The following is a 12138-nucleotide window of genomic DNA, read 5'->3' as shown; positions in this document are numbered from 1 at the left end:
ATCCCTAGATTAGAGAGCAGCTGCAGCTTCAAGGTCTTGGGAAAAAGCAAGTTTTGTCTTTCACACAGTTTAACAGACTCTTCCTTTCTGGGGTGTGAATACTAAACCTATGAATGAAAAACAAACTAGTAAACCAACTAATGTAAGAATGATAACAATACATAATTATTCTAACATTATTCATTATTGGTTGTTACATATATACATATATGGTTCTGGGCTTTAGAGCAATTATATATATAATAAATACATACCTCTTATGCTTTCCTTACACACAGTACAGAAAAGCTAATACTATTCACCTGGTATAATTGTAAAAAGCCTGAAAACAGAGCTAAACAAGAACCTCAATGTAGTAAATATTTTTTATTAGAAGTGGTTATCATGATGCGTCACTAAATCAGCAAATCAATGGGTTTTCACATTTAGTGCTCAGTAAAGAGCAAAAAGTTATTGGCCGGCCTTTTCCAATCTACTGTTCTGGGAAATATAATGAAAAAGAGAGTTTATGAACTCATTTACAAACTACAAATCTAATTTGGTTCAGATTTGATTAGGCAAACAGAGATTTCTTTGTGGCATTTCATAATTGTAAATCTGAGTGAACAAAAATGAATTGTGGAGTTCCTCAGAGGTCCATTCTTAGGCCACTTTATTGAACATCTACAATAACCCCTATTTTAGATTGAAGGGTTCTACAGCATTTCCAAAACGTTATATCTATATGTCAGCGCATAGCTCCACATTCACTCAGATTGTCCATAATAGAAATGAGACAATGCATCAGACTTTCCACCAACTTAATGCAATTCGGTTGCAAAAGATTGCTTTTGACCTCAAAAATGAAACAATTTCAATAGTCATGTTATATACAATTAATTTTCAACTGGTTGTTGTAATAGCTTTTTCTGTTATTTTTCTTATTTTGTGTCTCATTTTCTTGCATTGTGCAGTACAGGTATTGCATCTGATTTGGATTTTTTATAAAGATACTATAAGGATACTTTTTGTTTGATGACTGCATGCTAGATATCCTATTTGTTTCAGACATATTTTTGCAAAGTTTAAAATATTTTAGTTTTTTAGTCTATTTTATATCACTTTGTTGACATTATTCTTTTTATGTATTTTATAATTCACTTCTTTTTATCTGCGTTATCTGAACAAACTTTCTTCCTTTGTCCAAAGATTTTTTAAATCTTTCGTTCGATATACCTTAAAACGTAAATTAGTAGCTGCATATTGGCTGTGTTTCGTAAAGGGATCGTACTCTGACCACAGTTAGACCAAAACAGCAGTTTCATTACTGAAACCTAGGTCTTGCATACAATTAAAGCACTTTCAAATACTCTCATACGCATTTTACCGTTTCATTTTGCATTAATGTGCAAACTAACTGAACGTAGATGATGATATTGCTTTCATATTAGTTAATCGTGTTCCGGTAACAGAATGTAGATTGTTAATCTAACTCGTTTCATCAACTGCTTTTGTGTGTGCAAACCATTTCCTTGACGTCACCATTTCCGCGCTGTCTCCTTTAAGGTTGCTACGGGTTACAGGCTCACATGTCAGAACGGGCAGAATTGACGTCAGTGACGGCTGCTGATTGGTTGTCAGCCGTATCCGGTGGGGCAGCGGTCCAAGGCTCGGAAAAAAAAATCGAAGCGAGCAGGAAGATCTGGTAACGGTGCGCTTTGTGAAAATATCATACGTTCCGAGTCTTCATCGAAAGGCTCGGTGGGATTTTACACTTTTTGTGAGTATTTGTGTCGTTTCACCGCAGTCTGTTTAGGTGAAATTTTGTTTCCTGCGTTTCTCGTTTGTTTATGATAGAACTCAAGATGGCGTCATTGGAGGAGAGCTTTGCCTTTGCACAGAGCCAGCGAGCCAGTCGTTGACGCACAACGTAGGCCAAATATAGTTAGGTAGTTGTAAACAACCTTTATTGAGCATTTTTTGTGCGTTTAGGGGAATATTTTTCAACCAGTTCCTAGTTAATTTGTTTGCGGTGGGTAGCTTGAGTTCACCCGTCGGCCTTCTTGACCTACACGGCGATACTCCTACAGACAGGACATTTGATTTATATTCTAAAAAGCAGTTTTACTGAATACACTTGCATTTATCGACCTTCCTTCATCACATTTCGTCGTTTTCTCATAAGCCACGTTAATATGCACGACGAAAATGTCTCCACTTTCAACTGACATTTGTTATTTGATGGACAGCAGGTGAAATTCTGCAACTAAACCGAGGACTTAATGAGATTTTTGGTAGAGCCAGACCGCCACAATGGGTACTTAGATCAGCCCATTACACAAGGCGTAAATTCTCTACTAATAGCTACTACATGTGGGTCCAAAAACAGGCATCTTCGGCTTACAGGTTCCGCGCTAGGTTAGATTAAAACAATCCTGCCAAATTTTCAGTACAGACGGACTTTATTGCTCAGAACCTATGTCTGGATTATTATTATTTGTTTTTTTCTAAGTTTGATTACTGGTCAGTAATTTTCCTTGCACAGTTGTCAGATTAGAAGTGTCATGGGTGCCTTTCATGCTCAGTGCACATGCACAGTCCCCATGCAGGCAGAGATTGGATTGTTCTGCTAGTGACACGAGTCCTCTTTATTCCTCTAAAACGCACACATTGATTGGTGGCAGCAGTTGAGAGGCAGTGCTGCTGCTGAAACGGCGGACAGGTTGAGCTCAGTTAAAAACTGAAAGCCTCCGGAGCAGCTAAGGTCAAGATGCTTTTGCATTTTTGTAGAAATTCTGTGCTGCGTATGAATTCTGTTGTGGTTCTGCCTGTTTAACAGCAGCTCTGTAACTGTAGGCCCTGTGCGTGACGAGGCATCAGATAGTTGAATTATTTTCATTCAGTCACATAAGTGTGATCACATCATATGACCAGACTCCCTGGAGAGCAAAGCAAAACCCCGTCTTCCCACTCCGTCTCACCCTGGTTCTATTTTTCTCACGTTCCCATCAGTTCTGTTAGTCCTCGTCTCATCCTTTCTCGGGATCTTAATTTCAGTATTTCAACAACACAGCGCCAGGTTAACCCTCTCAAAACCTCCGTTGTGCAGTTCTAATCTGACGTCGGGCTTTTTGTGTCCTGTCCAGCGTTAAGGTCAGAGGTCATAGAGCAGGGTCGCGGCTGTCGTCATGGCATCTGGAAGTACGAGCAGCGAGGAGGAGCGGAGCCTCAGGGAGTGTGAGCAGTACGTGCAGAAACACAACATCCAGCAGCTGCTGAAGGACTGCATCGTCCAGCTGTGCACCTCCAGGCCCGACCGGCCCATGGCGTTCCTCAGGGAATACTTCGAGAGGCTGGAAAAGGTGTGTGTTTGGTGTGGTTTGTAATGGTAAACAATGCATCACACCGCCTTCATTAAGTGTGCAAAATAATGGATTCTTCTCACTTACTCTTCAGCTGTTACAATCATGTCATCTCTTAAACACGTTTTATTCGTTTTCTATTTCTACTGTGCTGTTGTTAAGGTTTTGGCTTTTGTTTGAGAATTATGTTTGAGAAAAGCAGATTTTATTTTTTTTCAATATGATCTAAAATAGAGAATTACTTATTAAATCAAAAGCAAAATGGCTTCCAGTCAGGTCAGGTCAGTACTGTGTCTTACATGGTGGTAGCTGTTGTTTTGCAGTGTTTCCTGCTCTGTCCGGTGCTTGCTTTGGCTTTGAATGCTCAGACTAACGCAACCTACTGAAACATCAATATGTGCTCAGGGCCTTCTGAAAATATTCAACTCTTTCAAACAGATTTTGACATCACACTCTTTGGTGTCGAAGGGATTACCAAGTGAGGAGGACAAAAGAGGTGGCTATTTTCCTCATCATTGAGGTGCTTAAAAATGAAGTCAGAGGAAGGACCAAGATGGAAGAAGTTATGAAAATACTAATAACACATATTTTACTCTAGCAGCACAGACAAATAAGAAAACCGGAGCTGGAGTTACTGTCAGACAGTGCAACCAAGGGCACCGCCTCAAAAAATGCTATGTAGTTTCATTTTATTCAAGCTGCAATTTATAACTTTAATAAAAAAATATGTTTTCTTCACATTTGTTAAATCTGTCATCGTGACAGATAATCTGTGAAAACAATCAATCTCCTCCACCTCCTTGAACTATTATCGCTAGTTGAAGTAATGCAACATTCCAGCCAAAACAACCAATCAGAACCAGTGGGACGGTCTTAGCGCTGTCAATCAACCTCATTCACTCACTGCTAAATGTGCTAATGTGGGAGAAACAACGTATCATTACAGGAAAAATGTTTATCTGCCATCATTGGTAAATATGCTAATTAGACTGAGCATTCCCAACAGGCTGCACTAGCTACAGAATAGCACAGAGCAAGAGGAGGGAGGATGAGCAGCACCACATAAGATTGTGATTGACAGCAGTAAAACTCTCCTGCCACTGATTGGTTGTTTCCAGAGAGAGAAGGCAGAGGAAATAGATTATTTACAGATTATCTCTCATGTCGTAATGTAACAATATAATGGCAGTTTTAACAAACGTAAAAAAATTTATATTTTTTAAAAAGTTACATACTGCAGCTTTAATTTCACTTAGGAGAGGAAAGATCAGGAGGGATGTGAGTTCGAGCTGCTGCTGACTGACTCACTGTTGTTAAGTGGTAAATGGTTCATGGACAAGTTAAATATATGAATATCTTGGTAATTATTTTCCTTCCTTTATTAAATGCTAGTGAAATGGAGGCAAACAGTTTGTAGCTAAGCTAACTATGCTAAATGGTTGATAATCTCACACAGTCTAACCACCTCGGAGAAAAACTGGGTTAAAAATTGACACTTTTGTCTTTTTCTCTCTCTTATGTCTCAGTTTATTTCAGTTCCTGATTTTTCTCAATTTCTTTAGTGGCAAAATAACCGCCACAGTCATTCTTGTCTTCTACTGACTGCTGCTGAACACCGTCACCATCAAGCAGGATCAAACCATTTCATGCAGATCCAGGGGGTTCAGTGCAAATATGGATGTGTGTTTTTTGGTCTGGGAGTGCTAGCATTTAATTTTTACTGATAAAAACAATTTTAGAAAACACAATATGATTAATTTTGTAATTGACAAGGCCCCATTTTATTTAATTCCTCTGAAAAAAAAAAAAAATTGTGGAGGCCCCCCTGTTGGTCAGGGGCCCTTGGAATTGTCCTAAGTTCCCCCCCTATATGGAACCCTTGGGTAGCATAACTTATTATATCACTCAGTTTTGAACAGTTAGCGTAGGCTAGCTACGCTGACAACATGCTAACCAATGTCAAAACAACAGGTTAATGGTGGGTAACTATGGCAACCAGTGACAGTTTAAAAGCCCACAGACTCTTTCTGCAGTCATGTTGCCTGCGCATCCATCATGTTAATAAAAAATCGATCAGACAAGATCAAACGTAACCTGTATATAAATGTTGGTCTTATCTTGTAAAAAGTGTTCGCTGCAAATCCATGATCCCAATGAGGATGGCTGCTTTCCATAGCCGATTTAACTTTCCTCATTAAAAGATGGACAATAAAATGGCAAGTATGGTTTGCATCGTGTGGTTGTGCAGCTGGTTGCACAGTATCCTGTCACCATTTTAATGTGAAATCAACTAAATAAAAGTGATATTAGATAACTGTTTTTGACAGACTATAAAGGAGGCATTGAATGCATTGGTCACCTGACATGACCTGCTCAGTCATGACAGGTTTTGACGTCTGTCATGACTGAGCAGGCAGAATTCTGAAGAGCGTGACATCACGTGAAAAGGGTCAATAGAGAATCATAATTGTTAGTTCTGGGAATTGTGAACCCAATTAAAATGCTCAAAAATCATTTGAGAATGATTTTTACGTTCCTATTTTCCTATTTGTGAGTTTACTGCTCATCATGTCCTCGTGATCACCATATGTGCTTTGAATGATTCTTTGAGATTTTTATCAAGAAAAGGCCAGGCAGCTAAGCTAACTTAATACTAATCATTTAAGTAGCAGGATTTTATACACAAACCTATTTTTGTTTAAATATAAACTGATGGGATTTGACACAGTACAGTAAATGAATGTTCTGTTTGTTTACACTGTCTGTTCATGGCAGTTACAAAGCGTAAACACAATCTCTAGACTAAATTGAAAAAATTGGTTTCTGAATTAAAAATAGTTTCTGAGTCGAACCGCTGGACGCTGAAAGATTGGCGTCTCCACATACAATAGATTTCTGATCGCAGTACGTTTTCCTCTCTCACTTGGCCCTGCAGGAGGAGGCCAAGCAGATTCAGAACCAGCAGAAGGCCAGCAGCTCCCGCTCAGACTCGCGCGATGAAGAGGTGTCTCCGCCCATGAACCCAGTGGTGAAGGGTCGCCGGCGGAGAGGAGCCTTCAGTGCCGAGGTGTACACAGAGGAGGACGCAGCCTCGTACGTCAGGAAGGTAGGCACGGTCTGACGTCAGCCATCAGGAACATGATGCATGCAGTTCTTCTGTGGATCTGCTTCAAACATCTGTTTTCCTGCTGGTACTGAAGGTGATTCCAAAGGACTACAAAACCATGGCTGCTTTGGCTAAAGCCATTGAAAAGAATGTGCTCTTCTCACACCTGGATGACAATGAAAGGAGGTACCTGCCTTATGCTACTTTTTTAAAGAGGCATTATCATGCAATGTTGCCATTTTTAAGTTTTGCATAACATTATAATGTTATTTCCTCATAAAAAACATACCTGGGGTGTTGCATTGATCTTTTCATGGATGTTTTAGAAATCCTTTAATTGCCAGGCAACCATTCAGCTGTGTAAAACACATGGCTGGATATAGCCCAGCCTTTGAGAAGCTGGAGTTTCCAAACTTCCACCTCACAGAGCAGCTTCCCCCATGAGTCCACCACTCAGCTCCTGCAAACTAGCCAGCAGTAATCAGCAAACCTCTGATAACCTGCACATCTGCTCACCTCATTATATGAGCTACTTCTCAGAGCAACGCTGCTAAAAACATTGTTAAAGGTTTAATAGAGCAGCCATGTTGTGATGACTTCCTGAAGGTGGAGTTTCAGAAAGAGCAGGACTTTTTAAAGAGATGTCATTTTAAGGCATTAAATTGCAGAATCAAATTTTTAAAGTCATTTTAGATGTACACAGCTAAACAGAAGGTAACAGTTATTAGATAGCGCCATAAAGTAGCACTATGTTCCTAGAAAACACATAATACTGCCCCTTTAATAAGTTCTTCTTATAAACATGAATATACGTCCAGCTCCTCCTCTCATAAACCTGTTCTTTCCCAGTGACATCTTTGATGCCATGTTTCCAGTCACCTACATTGCTGGGGAAACAGTCATTCAGCAAGGTAAGGAAACATCCGTCCATACTCGACAATTATTCAAAGCATAAATTCACTTCCAAACGAAACATTTTCTTTTTGTACCTTCAGGTGATGAAGGGGACAACTTCTACGTCATCGACCAAGGAGAGATGGATGTGAGTGTCTCCCTATCTCGTTGTCGTGACGTGGCAGACACGTTTCCGTCTCTTTCGGGTGATAAAACTTGTCTGACCGACTGCTCAGGTGTACGTGAACAACGAGTGGGTGACCAGCATCGGAGAGGGAGGCAGCTTCGGAGAGCTGGCACTCATCTACGGCACCCCGAGAGCGGCTACAGTCAGAGCCAAGACCAACGTGAAGCTGTGGGGCATCGACAGAGACAGCTACAGGAGAATACTCATGGTATTCAGGATGCCCTGGTCTGTGTTGTTTCATGTGTTTGGAGGGACACTAACACAATTCGGCCTTCTCTGTAGGGAAGCACTTTGAGAAAGAGGAAGATGTACGAGGAATTCCTCAGGAAAGTCTCCATTTTAGGTGAGATTCTCTGGTTCCAACAGTTTAAAAATAGACACAGATCATGTCACCTGTCTGAAGATCTGAATAACAGAACGAGGAGCTAAAAATACCTTCTTGTCAGTTCAGTTCAGATATTTCTTCCCATCTCCATCCTCAGAGTCTCTTGATAAATGGGAGCGTCTGACGGTGGCCGACGCCTTAGAGCCCGTCCAGTTTGAGGACGGCCAGAAGATCGTGGTGCAGGGCGAGCCTGGAGATGAGTTCTTCATCATTTTAGAGGTATGCTTCTGTTTTTCAACAAACATTTTACTCTTTAGACATTAACAAGTTCACTAATGTACATTAGTGAACAATCAGTGTTAAATGTGCTGTTTCAGTTTGTTCTGTCGTTTACTGTTTTCTTAAGCTTTGTATAAAGATTTTTGTTTTTGTTCTGTTGAACAAACTAGACTAAAACTAATCAGAGATTTTTTTCTTTTTTCAGGGTTCAGCAGCTGTCTTGCAGCGTCGCTCTGAGAATGAAGAATTTGTTGAAGTAGGAAGATTAGGACCGTCTGACTACTTTGGTGAGAATCGAACAAACACTATTCCAGGATTTCTGATTTGTACAGCGGACAGTAAGGATGTCCCTAAACATTTTCTCACACTGCTGTGTATTTGGTCTACTTTAATATTGTGATTGTCTGACACTTACTGCGCTGACCAATAACGTCCCAGAAGCTGCACTGTCCAGTTTTATTTTGAAGCAACAGACATTGATAGAAGAGCTGGTAGAGGGCAGCTTTTTTTGGCTTCTAGAAACTTCCATCTTTGCCCTGCTGCTGGTGTTAGAATGTGGAGCAGTTTGTTGGAGAGCTAGGCTACTGCTAGCAGGTTTCCTCTATGTTTAGGTAGTACTTGTTGATAATTCAGCAGGCTAGGCTAATGCTGGCATTTTTCCTGTGTTGATAGGACATGTTGATAATCCATTTTCTATGCTGTTTCTGTGAATCGTGTAGTTTCACTCCTTTCATGATGTTAGTGTTTTGAATGACTTGACATTAATTGAATGATGTTTCAGCTGCTGTCTGTGCAGCTCTAACTCTACCGTTTAGTTGTAGGACTGGAGCCCACTAAGATAAGAGCTGATTACAATGACATACAGGCTAAATGATTAAACACAAACGTTTAAGGTTTGTATTTAGCTTCCTTTCAGTAGTCGTCTCTCTCTGCCTCCCAGGTGAGATCGCTCTGCTGATGAACCGCCCTCGCGCTGCCACAGTGGTCGCCCGCGGCCCCCTGAAGTGCGTGAAGCTGGACCGGCCCCGTTTCGAGCGCGTCCTGGGCCCCTGCTCAGACATTCTGAAACGCAACATCCAGCAGTACAACAGCTTCGTGTCACTGTCTGTCTGAGGGAGGAGCGCCGCTCCCCATCTTCTTTTTCTGCCCCCCCTACTCTTCCACCTCCTTGTCCTCCTTCTCCTCCTCCTCACCTTCTCTTCTGTCAGACCCAGGGTCCACAAATGCAATTTGCTTTTTGTTGTTACTTTGCTCTCATTTATTTTACTTATTGGCTTTTGAGTTCTCTGTTTGTTTTACTCAAATGGTTTTTTGCTGTCTCCACGTGTCACGCTGTGGTGACTTTCAGCCACTCACCAGCGCTTGTACCAGCTGCTGTACGCTACCTTGTAGACACAGTTACACCACGTTACTTATCTTTCATATATATATAAATATATATATCTATATATATTTGCTGGTTACACTTTTTCTTTTTAGATTTCAATTTAAAGCAGGAGATCTGAAAGACTTTAGGGTCTCAGACTGATGAGACAATCAGACCTTACAAGGCGCTTTTACTGTTTTGCTTTCAGACGAGGCGAAGGCTGATTCTTGCCTCTAGGTACACAGGAGCAAGGCAGAAATATGACCGCACCCAACTGTCTTTCTGCTTGTTTTTAATCCTTTCTTTACGGGAATCAGCTGTGATCTGAGACTCCATTCGTTTATTTTTTTTATTGTTGTTTTGTTACCTTTTCGACGGTGATGACGAAGGCGGTCACGTGTCTGTTTTCGCTTAGTTTGGAAGAGTTTGTACAACTTAAAGGGTTTTTATTGTGCAGCTACCAGGCTAGTGCCAAATGTTGATTATTGTCACAGCGCAGACATGCATAACTGCGGAAATGTTCCCTGGAGCTCCAACAGGAAGTGGCTAGAGCCCTCCTAATCGACTGAACAACCACACAAGAACTGCCTTGAATACTCGAAGGAGAAGAAGAAAAAAAAATACACAAGAATAGAAGGCAAAGGAGTATTACGCGAGTTTCAGTATTCAGTTTCTTTAGAAAAAATACCAAATAACTTGGTCGCTCTTCTGCTATTGTTTATAATCAAAATGTTATTATAGTATAGTTCTATTATTATCATTGAGAAAATGATAAATCTTATGGTTTGGAGTGAAATATGTTTAACTGTCTTTTGTAAACACTTATTTTTCCATAAATTCTATTTTAGGTGTTTGGTGCCACAAAGTACTAAATAAATAAATGATTCTTCTCGTCGACTGACATCAACAGTATGTAACTCGTATTGTGTAAAACGTCCTGGGAAAAGTTTTCCAGCAGCAATGGGAGCACGTTTTGAAGGAAAGTGAAATATTTGGCTGCTGAAGCTGGCGGGCAGAGTAGACTCACTGCTGTCATCGCCTCTTATCGCCTGCAGGGGGAGCCTGACCTGTTCTCTACGCTTATTTAAAGACAGAAAGGAAAAAAAAAAGAGATGCTTGTTGCAGAAGCAGGAAGTTTGTCGGATATTTTGTTTGTTATCCCTTTGGCTTAACTGCTTCACCACTATTTAGATAGCATATGATGTTTTTGTAAGATCTCTACCAAGTGAGGTGATGTTGATCTGACTCCTCATTCCCGCTTCACTCTTTTATCGGAGCGGACCTGTGAATCCGCAGTGTCTCTGTTCTTTGCTTCATTTAGAGCAGTCGTATGCGCTTCACGTTGAGATGTCTGTTTGATTTTTTACTTTTTATTTTTTTTAGCTTTTTTTTTTTTGGTACTGATTGCGGAGTGTTCAGCATGGTGAGAGGAACGTCTGAACTTAAACTGATCATCTGTCGTCCCAGCCGGCCCCCCGGGTCACTCCTGGGTTTGTGTCCACTGATGACACGCCGTGTTTATCCTCCGTCAGGGCGGAGGGAGTCACCTTCATTGTTTTCATGTAAATAGCTGCATCGGAGGTTTTAGTTGGAATTGTTTTTAGCCACACTGCAATCGTCCCGGTTTGCCTTAGCTTACCTAACCTGGGCTTACAGTAGTTGTCCGTCACTTCTAGCCCGACCTTCAGAGAGCTTGATTGGTGTGCAGCACGAGGAGCTGCGGCCCGTCAGAGGACCATTCTTTTTCTATTCTAACCTGTATTTAGTTTGACCTCCTGTATGTGCAAAGATGTTTATCCTTTTGGTATAGATTGTTCCAGATGGCAGTTTAAGCAATAAAAAAGTAAAAAGCCATTCACCTTTGTTTCTGGCTTCATTATTTTATTAATTTATTGTTGTGGCTTTCTGAGTGTTCTAGTCCTATATTGCAGTTTCTCTTTCACACTGGGACTCACTTCTCCTGGGTTTCCTCCACATAACTTGCTGAGCTCGGCGGTCGGGGCGTTATGACGGTCATCCTGCTGTGTTTTTGACTAAAAGCTGGCGGGGAATTTGAAAAATATGACTCGTAATTATGTGCTATTGGAAGACATTTTTAATACTTCCTGAACACCAACTATAAAGTCTTAAGGCAGACATAGAAAAAGCAATTAAAATGAGTATACATTTTTTGGCCATCTTTGCCCTCCTGTTGATATTTTAATGTGGAGCAGTTTGCTGTAGCTCTGCTAATGCTAGCATGTTTCCTCTGTGTTTAGATGGAACTTGTTGATAATTCAGCAGGCTGGGCTAATGCTAGCATGTTTCCTCTGTTTAGATGGGCCTTGTTGATAATTCATAACCCATTTTCTATGCTGTTCTTGTCGATCATGAGTGCGGTTAATGTTAGCTTGTAGATCAGTAAAGACCGGCAGTGGTTATCTGAATAAAACAGACACCTGACCTCGGTTTCCCTCTGTGTTCACATGCTCTTGGCAATTAAATTCTGATTCTAAATCATAAATATTTGCAACTATACATTAAATGAGATCAGTATGGAAAATCATACAGAATCTTTGTAAGCATTCTGTCTTATAATGAAAACAACAAAAATCCCATAAACATTTACTGAGCAAGTTCTGATGCCTGTGAAATGTCAGA

The 12138-nt window shown here is 40.6% G+C and overlaps 1 protein-coding gene across 1 annotated transcript; it reads left to right on the top strand.

The window, feature by feature from the left end:
- Positions 1-1578: 1578 nt before the first annotated feature.
- On the top strand, positions 1579-11352 carry LOC122823694 (cAMP-dependent protein kinase type I-alpha regulatory subunit). The gene is made up of 11 exons (XM_044103595.1): positions 1579-1759; positions 3126-3341; positions 6277-6447; positions 6542-6633; positions 7297-7358; positions 7443-7489; positions 7578-7736; positions 7811-7871; positions 8011-8132; positions 8338-8419; positions 9073-11352. The coding sequence occupies exons 2-11, from the start codon at positions 3168-3170 to the stop codon at positions 9243-9245; spliced, it is 1143 nt and encodes a 380-aa protein (XP_043959530.1). The 5' UTR covers positions 1579-1759; positions 3126-3167; the 3' UTR covers positions 9246-11352.
- The last annotated feature ends 786 nt before the right edge of the window (positions 11353-12138 follow it).

The sequence above is a fragment of the Gambusia affinis genome, linkage group LG20, assembly GCF_019740435.1.
Source record: "Gambusia affinis linkage group LG20, SWU_Gaff_1.0, whole genome shotgun sequence".
NCBI classification, from domain to species: Eukaryota; Metazoa; Chordata; class Actinopteri; order Cyprinodontiformes; family Poeciliidae; genus Gambusia; species Gambusia affinis.
Note: the sequence above shows the minus strand (reverse complement) of the source record. Positions and strands in the feature narration are given on the sequence as shown.